The 21,716-nt window shown below is 39.0% G+C and overlaps 1 protein-coding gene across 2 annotated transcripts in view; it reads right to left on the reverse strand.

Annotated features, from left to right (window-relative positions):
* MRPS9 (mitochondrial ribosomal protein S9) overlaps nt 1-21,716 on the reverse strand; it is a 48,491-nt gene that overhangs the window by 26,172 nt on the left and 603 nt on the right. For both annotated transcript variants that reach the window (XM_038373163.2, XM_043512498.1), the window contains exons 2-4: nt 13,943-14,122; nt 3,808-3,870; nt 169-199 (exon numbers count right to left, since the gene is read on the reverse strand). In XM_038373163.2, coding sequence (XP_038229091.1) covers nt 169-199; nt 3,808-3,870; nt 13,943-14,122 — 274 coding nt within the window. The remainder of the gene's footprint in view (nt 1-168; nt 200-3,807; nt 3,871-13,942; nt 14,123-21,716) is intronic.

Below are 21,716 nucleotides of genomic sequence, written 5' to 3' on the forward strand. Positions count from 1 at the left end.
CATATTACATTTGAAAGGTTTGTGTTTTTATTACTCAGGTGCCTCATTAAAAGCTATAAAAATATTAATAAAGGAAATGTAAATGAGTTGCGGGAAAGAAAAACAACATAGAGGCTCATAATAAAAACTTTGATATATCCTGGAAAAAAAATAGCTATGCATACTTACCTCTTTGTTTTGGAAAAATTTCAGTGGGATGCTATAGAAAACCAAGAACAAAAAAAAAAAAAAAAAAAAAAAAAAAAAGTTAGTATGCCATGCTAAAAGTAGTCAGAAAATTCTCGGGATGGACTTCATCTCAGTAGGGAAGGAAATAGACTTCTAGGATCGAGGCTGGCACAACTGATAAAGAGAGCTTTAAACTAGGAATTGGGGGGAGATGGATGGGAGATGTCCAGAAAATCTCCACGACAGATTTTAGCATTGAGAGGGAAGAAGATGAAGTAAGAATGGATACAGCCGTGGGTAAGAGAATGTATATAAAGAGTGAGGGCGGTGTGGATACTAGTCTAATAGGTTATACTGGCTGTAGAATGACTGTGCCTAATAGGGTACAAAATGTGAGCGAGGCCAAACAGCAAAAATTAAGATGTTTGTACACCAATGCGAGGAGTCTAGGTAACAAAATGGAGGAACTAGAGCTACTGGTGCAGGAAGTGAAACCAGATATTATAGGGATAACAGAAACATGGTGGAATAGTAGTCATGACTGGACTACAGGTATTGAAGGGTATGTGCTCTTTAGGAAAGACAGAAACAAAGGTAAAGGGGGTGGAGTAGCATTGTATATCAATGATGAGGTAGAATGTAAAGAAATAAGAAGCGATGCAATGGATAAGACAGAGTCCGTCTGGGCAAAAATTACATTGGGGAAGAAAACTAGTAAAGCCTCTCCTACGATAGTGCTTGGGGTGTGCTATAGACCTCCGGGATCTAATTTGGATATGGATACAGCCCTTTTTAATGTCTTTAATAAAGTAAATACTAATGGAAACTGCATGATCATGGGAGACTAACTTCCCAGATATAGACTGGAGGACCAGTGCTAGTAATAATAATAGGGCTCAGATTTTCCTAGATGCGATAGCTGATGGATTCCTTCATCAAGTAGTTGCTGAACCGACTAGAGGGGATGCCATTTTAGATTTAATTTTGGTGAGTAGCGAGGACCTCATAGAAGAAATGGTTGTAGGGGACAATCTTGGCTCAAGTGATCATGAGCTAATTCAGTTCAAACTAAATGGAAGGATTAACAAAAATAAATCTGCAACTAGGGTTTTTGATTTCAAAAGGGCTGACTTTCAAAAATTAAGGAAATTAGTTAGGGAAGTGGATTGGACTGAAGAACTTATGGATCTAAAGGTAGAGGAGGCCTGGGATTACTTTAAATCAAAACTGCAGAAGCTATCGGAAGCCTGTATCCCAAGAAAGGGTAAAAAATTCATAGGAAGGAGTTGTAGACCAAGCTGGATGAGCAAGCATCTTAGAGAGGTGATTAAGAAGAAGCAGAAAGCATACAGGGAGTGGAAGATGGGAGGGATCAGCAAGGAAAGCTACCTAATTGAGGTCAGAACATGTAGGGATCAAGTGAGACAGGCTAAAAGTTGAGTAGAGTTGGACCTTGCAAAGGGAATTAAAACCAATAGTAAAAGGTTCTATAGCCATATAAATAAGAAGAAAACTAAAAAGGAAGAAGTGGGGGCCGCTTAACACTGAGGATGGAGTGGAGGTTAAAGATAATCTAGGCATGGCCCAATATCTAAACAAATACTTTGCCTCAGTCTTTAATAAGGCTAAAGAGGATCTTGGGGATAATGGTAGCATGATAAATGGGAAGGAGGATATAGAGGTAGATATTACCATATCAGAGGTAGAAGCTTAATGGGACTAAATCAGGGGGCCCAGATAATCTTCATCCAAGAATATTAAAGGAATTGGCACCTGAAATTGCAAGCCCATTAGCAAGAATTTTTAATGAATCTGTAAACTCAGGAATAGTACCGAATGATTGGAGAATTGCTAATATAGTTCCTATTTTTAAGAAAGGAAAAAAAAGTGATCCGGGTAACTACAGGCCAGCTAGTTTGACATCTGTAGTATGCAAGGTCCTGGAAAAAATTTTGAAGGAGAAATTAGTTAAGGACATTGAAGTCAATGGTAAATGGGACAAAATACAACATGGTTTTACAAAAGGTAGATCGTGCCAAACCAACCTAATCTCCTTTTTTGAAAAAGTAACAGATTTTTTAGATAAAGGAAATGCAGTGGATCTAATTTACCTAGATTTCAGTAAGGCGTTTGATACCGTGCCACATGGGGAATTATTAGTTAAATTGGAGAAGATGGGGATCAATATGAACATCAAAAGGTGGATAAGGAATTGGTTAAAGGGGAGACTGCAACGGGTCCTACTGAAAGGCGAACTGTCAGTTGGAGGGAGGTTACCAGTGGAGTTCCTCAGGGATCGGTTTTGGGACCAATCTTATTTAATCTTTTTATTACTGACCTTGGCACAAAAAGTGGGAGTGTGCTAATAAAGTTTGCAGATGATACAAAGCTGGGAGGTATTGCCAATTCGGAGAAGGATCGGGATATTATACAGGAGGATCTGGATTACCTTGTAAACTGGCGTAATAGTAATAGGATGAAATTTAATAGTGAGAAGTGTAAGGTTATGCATTTAGGGATTAATAACAAGAATTTTAGCTATAAGTTGGGGACGCATCAATTAGAAGTAACGGAAGAGGAGAAGGACCTTGGAGTATTGGTTGATCATAGGATGACTATGAGCTGCCAATGTGATATGGCTGTGAAAAAAGCTAATGCGGTTTTGGGATGCATCAGGAGAGGCATTTCCAGTAGGGATAAGGAGGTTTTAGTACCGTTATACAAGGCACTGGTGAGACCTCACCTAGAATACTGTGTGCAGTTCTGGTCTCCCATGTTTAAAAAGGATGAATTCAAACTGGAGCAGGTACAGAGAAGGGCTACTAGGATGATCCGAGGAATGGAAAACTTGTCTTATGAAAGGAGACTTAAGGAGCTTGGCTTGTTTAGCCTAACTAAAAGAAGGTTGAGAGGAGATCTGATTGCTCTCTATAAATATATCAGAGGGATAAATACAGGAGAGGGAGAGGAATTATTTAAGCTCAGCACCAATGTGGACACAAGAACAAATGGGTATAAACTGGCCACCAAGAAGTTTAGACTTGAAATCAGACGAAGGTTTTTAACCATCAGAGGAGTGAAGTTTTGGAATAGCCTTCCAAGGGAAGCAGTGGGGGCAAAAGATCTATCTGGCTTTAAGATTCTACTCGATAAGTTTATGGAGGAGATGGTATGATGGGATAATGGGATTTTGGTAAGTAACTGATCTTTAAATATTCAGGGTAAATAGGCCAAATCCCCTGAGATGGGATATTAGATGGATGGGATCTGAGTTACTATAGAAAATTCTTTCCTGGGTATCTGGCTGGTGAATCTTGCCCATATGCTCAGGGTTTAGCTGATTGCCATATTTGGGGTCGGGAAGGAATTTTCCTCCAGGGCAGATTGGAGAGGCCCTGGAGGTTTTTCGCCTTCCTCTGTAGCATGGGGCATGGTTGACTTGAGGGAGGCTTCTCTGCTCCTTGAAGTCTTTGAACCATGATTTAAGGACTTCAATAGCTCAGACATGGGTGAGGTTTTTCATAGGAGTGGGTGGGTGAGATTCTGTGGCCTGCGTTGTGCAGGAGGTCGGACTAGATGATCAGAATGGTCCCTTCTGACCTTAGTATCTATGAATCTATGAATGAACATTGTTCTTACCTTCATTATAGGCCTGGCCCTTTTCTCAAATAAGCCAGAGGGAAAGAGGTAGGCAATAGCTTTCTGCAAACAAACACACGAAGATCAGATACATATTTGTTCTGTAACAACAACAAAATAATCAAATTCCTTACAGATATTTTTACTATGAGTATGCTATAAAACCTAGACAGCACAGAGACACAGATAAATCAACAAAAAATGGCATGTGCCTATATGCTGTTCTGAGAATAAAAGCAACTGTAAATATCTCAGGACTCTTTAGAGAGAATGAGAGAAGAAGAATCTAATTCTGAAGTCTAAACTAGTGGGTTTAGAATGAGTGAACTGTTTTCTTTACTTTAAAGATTAACTTTAAATTCAAACAGACAATTTATTACAAGAAATACTCAGTTGCCAGGTTCAAGTAATATACAACCTCCATTTTATTTAATCTAAACACTGATTTTTAAAGAGTAATTCTCACTTATCTCCTCAAGAATTCCTAATGCTGTAACTTAGAATGGATTTCACATTTCATTTATCATTTTTTAAATTTTCTTCCTGCAAATATTAGTGTCTGTGAAAGGTGCCAGCTTGATAGCTCTTGAGAATAAGCTCTCTATTTTTCAAAGAATATTACTCCTGGAGGAATTCTGCACCAAAAAATTAAAAATTCTGTATATTTTATTTGTCAAAATTATACAATACAATCACACCAGTTTCAACTATTTTGGTAATGCATTTCAAAATACCTGTCAGCAAGTATGTCTAACAATACAGACAAACAATGAGAAACATTTCCTGAATTTTTTTATCCAATAGATTCCTTACTAGGCATGTAATTACAGAACTTTGAGTAATTCATTTAAACTACTATACAGAAATATATTTCCTGCACCCCTCAGTGCAGGGCAAAGGCTTGGGGGAGTCAGGGTAAAGGAGGAGCTGAGGGAAAGGGAGGATCCTGGGAGTGAAGTCGGAGGGTTGTTGGATATGGGTGGGAAAAATATGGAATAGGATTTTTGAGGGAGCCAGAGAGGGATTGTTAGGGAGCCTCCGCCATGCAGACCCTGACTGACCCCTAGCCTCTCCCATTTAGTCAGGCACACCTGTCCCTGTCCCCATGTATCCCTGCACCCTCAGACACCCACTCCCCCCATCCCCATGTGTCCCTGCACCCCCATTCCCATGTGTCTCTGTGTCCCCACTCAGCCAGCCCGATCCCCCCATGTGGCCCTGCACCCACTTCCTCAGTCCCCATGTGTGTCTGTGTCCCCTCAGCCACCCTCCTCCCCCCATCGCCATGTGGCCCAGCGCCGCCACTCCCATTCAGCTGCTGCCCCAGTCTGTTCTTCCCTAATAGCCATTAGGAACCCCAGTCTGTGACCCGCCAGCCCCATGCTGTCCGTCCCCACATATCCCCTGTCTCCTGACCAGGCCCCACAGGTACAGTACTGCCAGACAGACAACCTCTTCCTCTTTTTCCTATTGGCAGCAGGGGCTTCTCCCACCCGAGAGTGGTTGCTCTGTTCTAGTGCTACAGCAACCCCTCGTGGGCAAAAGGCAGAACTGCAGCAACTTTCTGGCAGAAGTTATTTTCTGTGAAAAAAAATTGTGTGTGGCACATTAATTATGTGTGCACACAGTGGCGCAGAATTCCCCCACGAATAGAATATAGACAAAATGGACAGAGGCAGCACAAGCTTTCCCACACTGTTTTGCCACAGAGTGTCAATCTGCACAGGAGATAACTATGGGTTTGCAGACCACTAAGAATCTCCATTCCACCTAGATCCAGCACTTTTTCAGGATTGTCAAGAATGATGATTGTTGTCATGGAAATTTATATACGCAGGCCTCTGAACAACTATCACATGGGAACAACTGGTGGTCTCTACAACCTAAGCTCAATTTGAACCAGCAACCTGTAGGTGAAAAACTCTATTCCAATTACTAAACCTTAAACAATGAAGTCTCCCTTTAAAGGTCTGTCAATAAGACACTTACGTGTTCGGAAACCATTAGAATGTGCATTTTTTCAAATGATGGTTTATCATCAAGATTATTGCTATATGCAGTACAAGATACTTATTCTTCATCCACTCAACCAATATTTTAATGTGGTGTGTGTTCCCTGTTAATAAGTAACATCATTTACTCTAGCAAGCAGATTAAAGACTATAAACCATTTCTGGAATTACTGTAAGACACAGTAGCTTGCAGTAATATTAAATCCAACTGGATGTAATTCCTATTCAGCAATTTATTATTATGGCACTTTTTTCCAAAATGGTTGAAAAAAATGTTGATTAATGAAGCAAAAATAATGTATTACATCAGAAACCCAATTTTTCCAAATTAAAAAAAAATATACGTTTTGGTAAATGTGGCTCTAAATATGGCCAATTTCAGTCATGACACAAAATTAACAAAAGCATGAGCCTAGTGATTTTAGAAAGAGATACAATATATTTGTACAACAGCACTAATAATAGAACAAAATACTGCAGTAGACTTGCTTGCATTTTTAGTGGACAGTGAAGAAAAATGAAATTACAAGAATTTTAGTTAAAATAGTCTCTGAAGAACTATGCTTCTTTTTTGGTTTGGTTTGTCCATGGAAAAAATTATCAGTGCTTCAACCTACTTAAAATGCATGGAGTGTAAAAAGACCTAACCTATTATTTTCATTAATCCTCTACTGGTATTCCAAACAGAAATTTTGAGAATTCTGAAGCAAACAAAAGGATTAACTTGATTTTATGAAATGGTAATTTTGTTTCTCTTAGTGACTGCTGAATTCCCATTTGTTAGTCGATGGGCATTTTGTGCACACAGAGAGTAGATGAACACCTATTTATGAACAAATGGGGATTAATTACAATGACAATAGAGAAATCTGCTGTGAGCCAGCTGTGATTAAACAAACACCTTATACTATAACATATTAAAGGAATAGATTATGGGCTACTGAGACTGAAAGTGTGTGTACTTAAAAAGTATCCTGTATCTTAGCTCTCAAAGATTTGATTCAACCAGTATCTATTAGTGTGACACTGAAAACTCAATGTAAACGTGACATTCTATTTTGCTGCAACTTCAGAGGTTTTGAAATTTGTTTTCCTTCTAATGTGAATAAAACCAATCCATGTTGCATGTTTTCATGAAAAATGGAACTACGTCAGGGGAAAGATGTGTGTCTATCTCTATCCCCTAGCAGTAGTTAGGGTATTGGCCTGGGACAATGCTTGATTGAGAGCAGAATTTTTCATCACAGTTCACTCCAAATTAGACAGAGACCCAAACCTGAGTCTCCCACATCCCATGCCAGCATCCTAACCATCCAGCTACAGAATCTCTCTTCACCCTCTCTGTAAGTTTCAAAGAAACAAATACATCTTCACAAAATGTTTCAGTTTTGATGAAACAGCATATTTTGGGGAAAGTGTTCTGATCAGCTCTTGCTCTCAAATTTCATATTTTATTAGTAACAGAAACAGAAGGTGGACCAGCCTCTAGACTACCATGAGTAACAAATCTCTCTGAAAACTGAAACTAGAGCATTTTAGTATAGTTCAAGAGAAGGCTTCATTAACTTAATATGGATTTCCTTCAAACTTCCAAAATTGGATTTCAGTGCAAGAATCCCTTCAGGAATCAGACCAAGATCTAGAAGACAATTATATTCTGTATATCCCTAAAAATATAAAAGCAAACCAATGACATCTAAAATATTCCATTACCAAACCCGAAATAGTTGTGGTAGAGAGAGCACTGACACATGAGAGGATCCATACAGACTTTTCCAGACTGAATTGCGAAGTTTTCTTTAGGATTGGGATTCTCAAGTTGAAGGTCGTGAACAGGTATTTGGGAGTCATGATCACTCTGTCCTTCCCCTAATGCTAAATCAGAGGGGATGACTGACTGGATGGGAAGGGAAATCCAGTGGGAAGTGAAGCCCCGTATGAATAAGGCTGAGAACAGTGTCTTGAGGATAACATCAGAGTCTAGTAACAAATATGTTGAGATATCTGATATACCTCCACCACCAAACTTCTATAGAGAACAGGTAAACATTTCACAACCCTATTAGGAACAGGCCTTATAATTATCCCTGGGAATAGAATACAGCTCTCTAATATGACAGATGAAGTTTCATCCCCCTCAACTATATTACTTTTCAAAATAACTGCACCCCAAGAATCCTGAAACACAACATCCCACTTCTGTCTCACAAATAATTCTGTAACCCACTGCCAAAGAGACTCTAGAGAGAACTCCATATTGAGTATAACAGCCTTCTTTTGGTATGAGTTACTCCTTTAGCTCAAGTTGCAGAGAGGTCTCTCTTGTGGATCTGAATATCCTGGGTTCAAAGTGCTGATGGCCCATGTGGGAAAAAATATAATGTGATCATATAATTAAAGAATAAATCATAATGCATATACTCAAGAGTTGCATTTAATTCTAGCATTTCTTAAAAAGAGTGCTTGAGTTGGTAACCCTATTGTTCCTTCAGCATACTTATATATGGGACCCACTTTTAAAGTTATCACTTGGGGAGGTACTGGATACATTTGAACATTGCTAGTGGGCTTTTCAAAAGTAGGTTGTCAGTTTGAATCCACCCTAGCTCAAAAGGGATTGAAACTTTTTCTCATCATATCCAGTAGATGTTTGGTGGTCCCTCAAACCAATTACCTGCAAAAATGCAGAATAACTCAGACATGGAGCTGCACAAAACTTAGCAGCTATGCTGCACCCTCATTTACAATATTATCTTTCTTCTGTTGTTTGGGTTTAAACCACATTTTCCCTCCATTTGCAACCCAAAGATTCTTGTCCCTTCATTTTTCCAAAGGCCAGAGAAAATCTGGCCTCAATTTCAACCTCAGATGGCCCAGTTTATTGCCATCTGATGCACATTTAATTGTATCTTCAGGCATTTAGAAATCCATTACCTTAATTCAAACTGGATTGGCAAAAAATATTAGGTCAGACTCATAAGTCAGCAAAGGGAGAGAGAGGGGAGGCATTTTATGTCTGCTGTCTTCAGGATCTTTTATAAAGCCAGTGGAGCTCCCCAGCACAGGCCAGGGAGCCCTTACGCTGTCCTCCTGCTTCAATGGTCCTATGGAGATTTGTTAAGGTGCAAGTACACCCTGGCCATGCTTCCTCCTGCTTCAATTCACCCACACCTCGCCTCCATTACACCCATGGCCTACACTGGAAGGCTTCCTGTGCTTAAACCATTTATGGAGGTGGCACAGGGCTAGCAGAGAAGCCTCCAGCAATGGGGGTATTTTCTAGGGGAGTCTTAAATCTTCCCTATGGCTTCTTTGCTACAGCACTGTTGGCACAAAAGGTCCCTAGCACATTGAAGAATCGGACACAATGATGCTTATACTCTACTTTTACATACATAAAGCTTTAAGCACTGAGTACTAAACCAGTTCAGCTCTGGTTTTCAGGGCATAACATTTGAAACATTTCAGTAGGACCCCTGGCTTCCTAGATGATGTTACTGAATCAGCTCTCTCTGCTGTCCAGCTTCCTCAGCCTGATTCCAACTTCCCTTTCCAACTCTGTTATGCTGAGAAATCTCTAGTTCTTGAACTAGACTCCAATACCAAATCCAGCTCAGACAGTTTTCAATACTACATTCTTTGGGTTAAAATGTTTAATGGAATTGTTGCTCTCACTGAGTCAGCAATGACTAAGAATGTTAATAATGCTGGTTCTTTCCAATATCTTTTAAAAAAAGAACTTCCACACAAGTTTTTTTTAGTGGAGATTTACGTGACGTGAAAGTTTGAAGTGTTAAATAAAAGCCATTTTAAAAAGTTACCAATCCCTTCAAAAAACAACAATATCCCAGACGTTTGGTCAAATCCAAGTGGACTTCTCTATCCAAGTGGGGATTCTGCTTAAGTAAGGAAGATTTGACTCCCTTGGGACTAGCATTTTACACAGAATAGCACTCACAGTTTTTAAGAGTTTCTTTAGGTAAAATCTGAATATCCTTTAAAAGTGAAATGTGCTGGGTTGTTTTTAAAAACCTATCCAACTCCAACATACATTTTTCACTATTATAGGACTAAAAATGTCTTACTGCTTACCCAGAGGAGAACTTATGTGTCACACAAATAGCATATTATTGTGAGCCAGGGGTTTCTCATTTAATCAATATGCTTTAGGCCACAAAATTCTTTGTGGGGAACAACTCTCCTAATACCCTTGTACAAAGACATTTGCAAGTGAAACTAGTTTCCTTAAAACATTTGTTTTACATTTAAACATAAGGCAGTCTGTATGTCAATTATCATTTAAGACCTATGCCCTACTCACCAAAAGATGCTTAACATTTATCTATAGATCAAATACAAGACCTGCTCTACATTTTTTTTTTTTTAAACTAACTCTACTGAAAGACAGCAGCTTTATATTGTGCTCAGATATCTTGGAACAGCATTTAGTAAATCCATAAAAGGAAAAATAAGAATAAATAAATACTATTTATATTTATAAGGATATAAATAGATCACAGGGTTTAAGGTGCTTTTCTTGTGTTAATCTTGCTTAGATTTTTGGCTTTAAACTAGAATATTAGTGATCTGAAAGTTTGAAATAAAGGCAGACTGTTTACTATGTCTGTAAGTTAAAGGTAAATCACAAAATAAAAGGATTACAGACTCAACCAGGGAAAAAGCACTGGGTCAGGACTGCAATCTCTATTAATTAGGTATCCCAGCTGGGCAGTGGGTATGCAGCTGTTAACTTGATCAATGACTTACCTAAATGTCATCTCTACTGATTCGCTTATAAATTACCAGCAAGTGAGACTAATGTACAGGTGCTAATTTATTTAAACTGTTCTCTGCAGTTCTACATAGCTTTATAAACTGCATCTGGCACCTAATGTTAGCTGTCAGTTGTACTTAGACATGCCTGTCCTAACGACTCTGTTCATTAGAAATGAGCACAAATTATGAAATATTGTGAAAAATGATACATCAAATGGAATGGGCAAAGCAAATCAATTAGAGAAACTCCATACCACATATTCACACATAGGAGAATAAAATATCCTGGTTCCAGAGCAAGGTCTGTAATACCAATTAAAAAGCAATTGGTAGACTTCTGCAGTTATATATCAATTTGCTGGACTTCCCCCCCCCCAGTAATTTAATTGTAATATACAGCTTAACTTTTCATTCCTAAATAAAAGCATCAGTAAGAGGCAATTCTGCATCCAAAAATCCAGCAAGAGGATTAAAACATGGTAAACTTATTTCACTGTAGCACCTGTTTTAAAATTCACAAGGTTTAACTTTTAATAAAATACACATAAAATGCCAAAGAAAGACAATCTCATGTCTACTTTTGAAATGCACTGTACAGACTGATTAACAGTAGAAGACATGGAGGTACGTAAGCACTCATCAGAAGGAATTATTACTATTGGAAGTGTAAAGCCGTATAATTCTGCTGCCAGTGCTAAGCGGCTTTTATAACAGAAATTTAATTATGCATAGCAGACATTACGCATTCAAAGTATTTTCAACACCTGATGGTATGTGAGCAAGTTAAACATGAACGGTAGATACTCTGTAATACTAAATAAAATGCTGCGCTTTTGTTTTTTCACCTGTTCAGAAATAAAATTTGTGAACTGGTCCCATACTTGTCACGTGCACTTCAGTAAGGAAAAGCGTAACGCCGACAGACCCTGGTTGTCAGCGAGCAGCATTGAACCGGGGACCTCTGGAGCTTAGTGCACGAGCCTCTACTGCATGAGCTAAAAGCCAACTGGCTCTTAGCTAAGGCTGTAGAGCAAACTCATTTTAACTCTCCCTCTAAGTGGTCGCAGTGCAACTAGATGGGACAGAACACCACACCCAGAAGGTGTGTGGGTTACAAAAGCTCATTTCCAGAATGAGACCACTTTTCTTTCTGGTGGGGAGCTCAGTCATTTTGTACAAATGGCCAGAGTATCCCTTTGGGATCTGTGGGCAGAGCTATCTTCCATCTTCGACATGTGTATTTATGGCATATATGAATGCATGGGAAGAGAACCCACGCCTCACTCAAAACAGTCCTGCTGCCCACTTCCTGAGCTCCTATAGAGGCCTGTCCTTGAGAAACAGGCCCATGTGTGGAAAGAAAAGCTGGACTGGAGGGAGGGAGCTGAATTGTGGGTGAACACACAGCCTCCTACTACCAACCCTTGCAAGAAATCAACACAGAAGTTAATACAACCTCCACACTGTGTGAGCTGTACCAACAGTTTTTTTTACTAGTTTGTATAAGCACATCATGCAAATAAACAAATACAAGCTCTGTTACAGGTGAAGAGAACATTTGCCAAATTGAGTTAAAATATTTAGGAAAAGGAAATTTTATCATTTAATAAAAGCCAGAAAAAGCAAAGTAAAGTAAGTTATTTTTTAATCATTAAGGCCTCAGTCCTGCAAATTGATTCAACAGTGCATACCTTTACCTCGACAGAATCCTACCAAAGTCAATGAGACTACATACAGGTGACAGGTGTAAGGGTCTGCAATGGTGTTTCTATCTCCACGAGTACTATCAGGAAATCAGTATCGAAACATGCCTACCACTGCTTCAAATGCAAATAAAATGTAAACTATAAAAATAAATACAATGTTAAATTCTCACTGTCTCAAATCTAAGCCTCAATATGGATTCAGAGTTCTACTGTCCTTAAAAAAATAAAAAGGGCTCATCTCTGCTGTAAGCATGTGACTGCTCAGAGCTCAAGACTTTTAACCTTACTGGCAAGGAGTAAGTCCCCTTTGTTTGCTCAGGCCTTTGCCTGAGGTGAGCTGGATGCGAAGAGTGTGCTGTCCAAGAGATTAGCTGGGAACATTGCTTTTTAAGTTTGTGATCTTTATAATAGAAGTCGGAAAGCAAAGGATTGTCATTTGTTAAGAGAACCAACTGTTGGTAGCATGCTGTTCATTTTTATATTAATTATTTTTACTGAGGAAAATTCATACAGAGAATCAAGCATTGGGTGCATGTTTTTGATAAATATAAATTAAAATAAGTGAAAGCTATTGTATGTCTTGTGTGAAAATCACATATTGCATAACAGCAGCTTATTTTACCAGGCATGCAATGAGTTAGCAAAATCAAGTTTAAAATAAATGGGACTAGAATTTATTTGGCAAGATGTTCTAATTAATATCTTCTTGAACATAAAATTTGCCTAGCATTGGATTTTAACTTGCTGGAAGATTAAAAGGTTTGACTATTCTTCGTTGGTTGCAACTACTTGTAAATCTAGACATTTGTTTACACAGAATTTTTTTATTTTTTTTTTTTATGATTATGAAGTCAAAAACAGTTCCCAATCTTTTACAATACACTTAGCACCCATAGCAGCCTCAACAGTTTATATTAGCAGAGAAGAGGTAAGAAAATATCCAACCAAATATTTTAACCATCTCAACCTGAAGGACAGAAAAAGATGCTTTACCTTAAGTCTATCTGATTCCCAAATGCAAGTCGTTACAGGTAAAGCAGTAGGCATTTCCTCAAAAATCTTATTTCCCTGTTCCCACAGTGGCATAATGTAGTGAGCTCAATTCTCTCTTCTTTGGTTCCATGACATGCTGCTCAGTCATGAGACTTCATGGGAGAATGGGTATGTGTGTGTGTGTGTTAAAATTACTAAGTAAAATTGAACCAAGTGTTGGTTGTGAAATATTCTGTAAAAGTTAAATTTGCATCATCAACTGCTGTGGTATCATGCAGAAAAACCTGACCTAAATATACACAGCAGGTCAAATGATGAGTAAATGTTTTCAAGTGCTATATAAACCTTTATAGTGGTTCTTATGGCCTCAGATCAAGGGGATTATCCATTAGTAGCTTTAAAGAGAACCTACTGTGCTTTAGCAAGATATGGGTATACAGTTCTATACTGCCATGTCTGACCTTGCACACATAGCAGGAGTAGACTCTCTATTCACAGCCACAGTTGCAATGTATAGTAGTATTCTTTCTTATTCTGACAGTTTGATTAAAATTCACGGAGAGCTGAGGGGTTCATGCTATAGTAAAGTGCTTTCAATATCTGAAACTGTATAGTAAATGACTTCTCCAACGGAGCAACTGTACTTACATCAATATCCTCTTGGGTAAAAGTTTCTGGATCTTCCCCCATCATGTTGGCTAAATGTCTTTTTCCCAGGTTGAACTCTTCAATCTGGTTTTTAATAAAAGCCTCTGTATACTTTTCAGGTCCTGAGGCTGCAACGTTTCTCTTCTGCACTGCTGTAGTAGTATAGATTAGTCTTAATGTCTAACGAAAAACAAACAAACAAAAAAAGAGAATATTAAAGAATTGGTACAGCAAACTCTAAGCAAAATTATTGGAATAAAAAGGGAAATGTGCTTTGTGCACAGTAGTATAGAAACTAAGAAAAGGCACTCTTATTCAGAAAGCTGATTTCTTCTAGTTGCCAAAGACCCTTTTACAGATGTGTTCAAACAGTTTAACCTTTTTACATGAGAAAATAAATTGTGAACAATGGATTGTCTTTTTATCAAATGTATGTACCTATGTTTAAAAATGTTAAATCAATTTCAAACAGTTTGTTTTCTGTGACACACACTCAGATTTTATTAATAGAATGAAATGTAATATTACATGTGAAGAAGTCTCTGATGAAAACAAAACAACAAATTTTAGGCAAATAAACCGCTTAGGCATTGTAAGTAAACAGTGACTGTATTCTTTTACCTCTCTGCACACAAATAATCTCAAAGGGTTTATATATATTTATATATATGTTCACAAAGAGAGAACTTCTAAACGAAGCATGAAAAGAACTGCAAACTTAATTCTGCTATCCCAAGTGCAATACAACAGCGTAATGAAATTACTAAGGTATTAAGTTTCCATGTTGCCCTGTCAAAGAAACAAAGAAAAGGAAATTAGGCACAATGCATTTTTGGGACAGTGAAATAGCCTAGGACCCTTTCTTGCACTGAGAACCATGCAGGGGCACCACGGAGCCTACCAGTTATTTTAATTTTATACACATAGGCTTAGGGGTGCACTCATGTGTTTTTCAATGTTGGACTGGAGTTAAAGTCTGTGTCCTACAGAACTCTTTCTTGTCCTAGGGTTGATAACAGAATTGTACAGACTATGAACTCTTCAAGATCACATCTTTATTGTGCTTCTCTACAACACCCAGCACAACTGGGTCCCAACCCAAACTGGAGCTTCTGTGCGCTACTGTAATACAAATGTTAAATGTTGATATTAATATTATAAATGTCAAACATACTTGGTCTTGTCCCTTCCCAACAACAGGGATATGCAGATATGAAGGCAGATGAAGCAATATTTCAAGCACATATTAAAACTGTTTGATGCAATGGGCTTTATACTGGAGACTAAAAAGTTACTAAAGTCTTCAGTTTCTCCCCTCACTTCCAGACAAAAATCTTTATAACATCTAGAAGAGAAAACCTTTACAGTAATTGCAGTCTGCCTACCAAAACTCTAGCTGCAGTTTCAACTGGATATCCTGTTATCTTCTGTGCTAAACCTTTGTGCAGTGTTGCTGTGTGATGCAAAATAGCTACTGCAATTGGTAAGGTATCACTCCATATAAACCGGTTACTTTGGAACCATTCAGTCTCTTCATTACACCCATCCCATATCTCCCTCCTGAACACATAAAAACATGGCATGAGGTGATTTCTACTGCAATCCTTATCCTTAAACTAGTGTCCATAGACCTAGATGGAGTTTAACAGTAGATCAGTTTAACAGTTCACCATCTACAGAATGCTATCACAAAAGAGTACATCCATGGAGCTGAATCAGTACTCAGGCACACAACGTACATCCTAATGCACCATGCAGGACAAGAATTATGCTAAGAACACTAAAATGAATTTTTAGGTATAGTCAGCCATCATTCTAGAGGCAAAAAGCTACTAAATTCATTAATTTACACAAGATTGCTGTTTTGATTAAAGTAAAATAAAAATGAATATTCAAAGTCTGTAGAGCAGTGCTACTCAAAGTGATGGTCCGTGGACCGGCTGCCGGTCTGCGTGCACATTGGGGAAAAAAAAAAAATGCCGGTCCCCACATCAGATAGCTTGAGAAGCACAGCTGTAGAGGACATTGCCTCCCATTGCAAGATATTATCTGCACTTCCTAAGAAATCTTATTAGGATTTTTTGGATATTTAGGTTTGAACACTGACCATATTTTGACTGAACAATTCATCCCTTTGCCTCTGACAACCGTCTAGGGGAATTCCTATTAACATATACTAGCGAACATGGTTCCAGCTCAGAACTCATAATCCAAGGAACACTTGTCTTTGGCTTTTGTGGAAGACTATAAGATATGGCTAGACTGATTTGTTTTTCTTTCACCAAGATAATCAGTGGGTAAGACAACTGTAATTTCAATCAAGCACTCTGCCAGAGAAACAGAAGCATCATTTACAGAGCAGTAATGTCCCAATTTTGGCTTAATGCCAGTTTTTATGTACTACTTTACGTGTCCTATGTCAGTATTAACAAAGCCTTGCTGCAGTCAAATTATTCCATAAACCGAACTGAGAATTGATGACTGGAGTTGTCTATGGTGGAAGAAAGAAGTCACAAGAATAAGAGAGCAGAGAAAGGAACATTTTGGAATGGAGAAAATATCAGAGTTCTATTCAACAGGCCATGCTCAACAGTGACCTGAAGCAGTTATCTGATAGCTGGTCAATTGCCTACTGTGTGAACTTGTGGTCTCACTGTACGTTCTGGTATCTATGTGACCACATTAAAAAAATAATAAGCAAACTAACAAAAATGTAAAGGTAGCTAATGAGCAGCCTTATTGCCAGCTGTAGAAGAGAAACCAAAGACTAAACGGACTTGTCCTCTCGCTTCTAGGAGTGTTCTCTCCAGGTCAGGGTTTAAAAAAATAAAAAAAAAAAAATAAAAAAAAATCTATATTTAAATTCAGCATTTTGAATTAAAAACATATATGAACTAGAAAATATATGACTGGATATAGCTTAAATATTTCAGATATAACTGGCAACTACAAACCATATACCCAACACAAACACATGTGCGTAGTCCCACTGAAGTAATGAGACTACATACATACATTTATTTGCAAAACTGGAACCTAAAGCCTATTCTAGCTTTCACTGGCTGCTAATGGCAGCAACAGGCTGAAACTACAAATGGTTATTGGCATGGAGTAGGGATCTACTAGTCATGTTTCTTTTCTGCTGGCCATACCACTTTCCCCTGCCACGCTGACAGAAGGAAGTGGGATTGGAATAGGAGCATCTATACCAGCTCAATACCACTTTGCATTGCAGTAGTGCTCACAGGATCATACGGTGCTAGCAGTGTGGTACAAAATGCTGCACCAGATAGAAGAATCTGTCCTTCTATTACATTTTTTGCAGCACTGTTAACCCAAGCTAAATTCTAACTAGGGTAATTACAGTCTGCCTACCCAAAATCTACCTGCAATTTTAACTGGATATAGTATTCTTTATTTCCTGTGCTAAACCTTTGCGTAATCATAATTACTGTGTGATTCAAAATAGCTACCGCAACTCAGCCCAAGTCCAATAAAATAGGTCAGTGGTTCTCAAACTGTGGGTTGCGACGCTGTTTTAATAGGGTTGCCAGGGCTGGCTTAGACTTGCTAGGGCCAGAGGCCAAAGTCAAAGCCCAAGCCCCACTGTTTGGGGCCCGAAGCTTGAGGGCTTCAGCCTTGGGCAGTGGGGCTGAAGCTCTTTGGCTTTGGCCCCCCCCACCTGGGGTGGCAGGGATCCTGCGGGCTCAGGTTTTAGTCCCACCTCCTGGATCATGTAGTAATTTTTGTTGTCAGAAGGGGGTCGTGGTGCAATGAAGCTGGAGAACTCCTGAAGTAGGTGAATTAATCTTTGTATATACTGCATGAGATGAAAAGGATGATATGAATGTAAGTATTTGGTTGTTTTTTAAACTGAGGTACGTGAACATGGTTTCTTATAAAATCTCTGCCAACAATAAGATGATAAAACAGGAGTTCGAGACAAGCCTTGAATTTTAGTACTGGAAATCCTGCTTATTCCCAGTTTCGGCTGTATGTTTCAAGCTCTAGTGAATGTCTGGAGAGAAACACTGAAGTATCTCTAGACACTTACTTCAGGAGAAAATGCTATTCACTCAGCCTTACTTTCCATGCATACAATGAGTCATTTGTAATTCTTTTTAATGAAAAATCCTCATTACTAGGCCCAAGATTGCTTTCTCTCTGCCATACGTTAAACAGGATACTTTTGTATTACGCCTGTCATTTTTTATTGTAATTTTCCCATTTTTTTTCTTTTTCCCTTAAGCTATTCATATTCTTCTTGTTTAAGTTCATCACTAATCAAAAGTCCCTGGACACAAAACTGTTCATAATTAGAAAACAGCCTCTTATGCAAATTAATATCTATTGTATAGGGTACCTCTTCTGGGATAAGAGTACAATTTCATGGGTCATATGGGTAAGAACTAAAGTGAAGTTGAATGCTTCTTGTATTTAAGCCAAACTAGAAAATACTACTCTAAAATATAAAGGAAATTAGAGGCTTGTATTTATTATATACTTCATAAAGTGTTCTTCAGATAGTATTCTTACCATTTTTAAAAACAAAACTCTTAAGAAACTCTTGAAACCACAGAATATTCCATCAGAAAAGAAACAGCCTTTCCTCCAGCCTACCACAATTCCTTGGCACTCAGAAACTAATTGCTTTTAGATTATTTTCCTTTTGAAAGTAATAGCAAAGAGGTCTAAGTATCAGGTTTGAAATACCTATGGCCTGTTTATTTACTGTTACATCAATTTTCACCTATCAAACTCTACTCAAGTCAGTGCAGATAAATGTGCATAAAACTAGTGATTAATACTGAGTACAGAATCCGTCCCTCTGAACTCCCTGGAACATGGTCAGGGTTGACTTACTCCACCATACTTCAAAAGTCAATTCTGCCCATTTTAACAGAGTGTCTGTGGGGTATCAATACCAAAGCTTTATTTCTGACATGTATTTTGTAAAGCACTTGAGGATCCTTCACAATGAATCAACGACAAATAAACAAATAATTTTATATTAATTTTCACATTGGCTCTTCCAAGCCACTTCACAGGAAGCAGTATTTACTTAAGTGAAGTGCTTCTCTGAAAGGTGACTAAAAATGGTACCCAGTCTCACCCAGTCTATCTGCTTCTTGTGTGTATTTTGTCACATCTGCTTAAGTCAGTGAGAAAAGAAAAAAAATGATATTACTTTTCATTACTGTCAGCCCTTTGGAAACAACACACCACTGAAGTGAATTGGTTTTTTTTCTCCAAACAGAACCGTTAACTAAGTTCCAGTTATAGAGCTACTTAGACAACAACAATTGACACCTGGGTTTTGGAACCAGTGGTTGTGAATCCTACTCCCCGTGTCCTATATACAGTTAGTCCATGTACATGTATGTATGTCTGTAATGGGCAATTAGTTAACGGTTGGCTTCAGCAATAAGGCTTCCTTATACCTTTTTAACTTATCAAATGTAATGGAAGATTGGGATCACATAAATATCAGTCTTTTTTTGATCCTGATAAGCTTTTGGACTCACCATCTTGTAGCAGGTTACTTTAAAATAATTATGTACTGTGTGTGATGGTGTTAATCAATTTAAATGCACTGCTTCTCATTTTCACACGTGGTCTTCTCATTCTCGTATTAAGAGAAAGAGTAAATAGGAGCACCACTTACTTTTTTGATATTACTGACTGGGCTGCACCAGCTTAGCTTGCTTAGCTCCACCAAAATGAGTTGTGTTATGTCAACTTACATAAGGTTCTGACCCATTATTTCTGTGCTGATATCAGGTACCCTCTTCGAGCCCCACTGTAACTGAACAGTCCTAACCTTTTCAATCTCTCTTCATACACAAGTCTATCCAGTCCTCTGATTATTCTCAGTACTTGTCACTTGGCCCCTCTACATTTTTGAGATGGACTGACCAGCACCAGACGCTATTTTCAAACTGAGCCTACAATCATTATAATAGTGTTACAATATTCTGAGTATTATTTTTATTCCATTCTCGGTACTGTGCACCTTAATATTTTGTTTATGTTTCTAACTACTGTTGCACACTGAAGTGTCCACAAGGACACCAAGTCTTTTTCCTGAATGGATACAGTTAATTTAGAAACCAGCAGTGTGTGTAAATAGATCCAACTGCTCTTTTCCAATGTACGTTATCTTGGATTTGCCTACTCTGAATCATCCGCCATCTGTCGCTAATTGCTTGGCTTTGTTAGGTCACTCAGGAGTTCCTCAGTTTTCACCATCCTAAATTATTTTGTCATTTAAAAATTGTCACTGCCACCCTCTTTCTAGATCATTAGTGAACATATTATATGTTTTAATATATTTATAATACAGTATTCAACATCACTCCTAAAACAGATCTCAAGGTTGATTTACACTTGCTTTTCAAACTGGAAATGCAAATTAGAAATAAATCAACTTTTTAACAATGAAAAGATTCTCAACTCATCGCTGAAGTCTTTCAATCAAAGATTCTGGCGTCTTTAAAGAGATGTTCTAGTTACCCCAACTTCTTGGCCTGGTCAGCAGTCGCTTACACAATAGAGAAGAATAACTCCTTCTCCACTGCATGAAACCCTGGGTGAAGCGCTTTGGCCCACACTTTGCAGGAGGCCAAACCGATCATCACACTAGTCTTTCCAGACTTAAAATGAACAGTCTTACGCTATGTCTACCTTAGGGACCTTACAGCGGCTGTACCTCTATAAGGTCTTCCATGTAGCCGCTCTTTGCCAGCAGAAAAGAGCTCTCCTGCCAGCATAATTAAACCATCCCCCACAAGAGGCATTAGTCATGTTGGCAGGAGAGACTCTCCTGCTGACATAGTGCTGTCCAAACCAGCACAGTTGTGGGGTGTGTTTTTTTTTTACCAACAAAAGTGGTAGCCTAAGGCTTTGTCTACACTATGTCTACACTGTGCACCTTACATGGTGCAGCTGTGAAGCTACAGCCGCACCGTTGTAAGGTAAGCAGCGTAGCCACTCTTTGTTGTGAGGAATGAGCTCTTCTGACAACAAAATAAAACCACCCCCACCAAGGCATGGTAGCTTCATTGCCGGAAGAGCATCTCCCACAGAGCCCTGTTCACACCGTGCTTTTCATCATTAAAAGTTTTGTCATTCAGGGTGGGTTTTTTTGTGTGGTTTTTTTTTTTTTTACACTGCTGAGCAACAAAAGTTATAATGACACAAAGAGCAAGGTAGACACAGCTTTAGCTGCACATCATAAAGGGGATGAAAATGATGCGCAAGGCTGGTATACAGACACAGACAGACCAGTTTATATTGAATTACTCAAACCAGCACAACTGTTCTGCACACCCCTATTGGTTTAAAGCAACTGGTTTAAATGTCCAGACCCAAGCCAAGGCCACTATGGACACTACAGCGGCACAGCGACTCCACGGTGCGGTTCCCTACGACGGATAGCGACAGAAGCGGTTTTGCCAGGGCTAGACTCAATCCACCCGTCCACACGGCAGTTGCTAGGTCGACAGAGGAATCCCTAGGGGCCGTGGCTACACCGGGGGTTTGGGTGACCTAACCACGGCGCTCAGCGATGTGAACTGTTCACACGGCCCCCCAGCCGGGTGGATCCAACTGCTCCGTGTAGCCCGGGGCCGGGCCGGCCTGAAGCCAGAGAGCCCCCCGCTCCAGCGAACCTGAGGCTGGGACCGGGCACACGGCGATTCCCCCCCCCCCCCCGGGCTCAAAACAGCGGCCAGACCGGCTGCCCTCCCGCCAGACCCCAGCGTCCCCCCCCCGG

This window comes from Dermochelys coriacea, chromosome 1 (assembly GCF_009764565.3).
Source record: "Dermochelys coriacea isolate rDerCor1 chromosome 1, rDerCor1.pri.v4, whole genome shotgun sequence".
In the NCBI taxonomy this organism is placed as follows: domain Eukaryota; kingdom Metazoa; phylum Chordata; order Testudines; family Dermochelyidae; genus Dermochelys; species Dermochelys coriacea.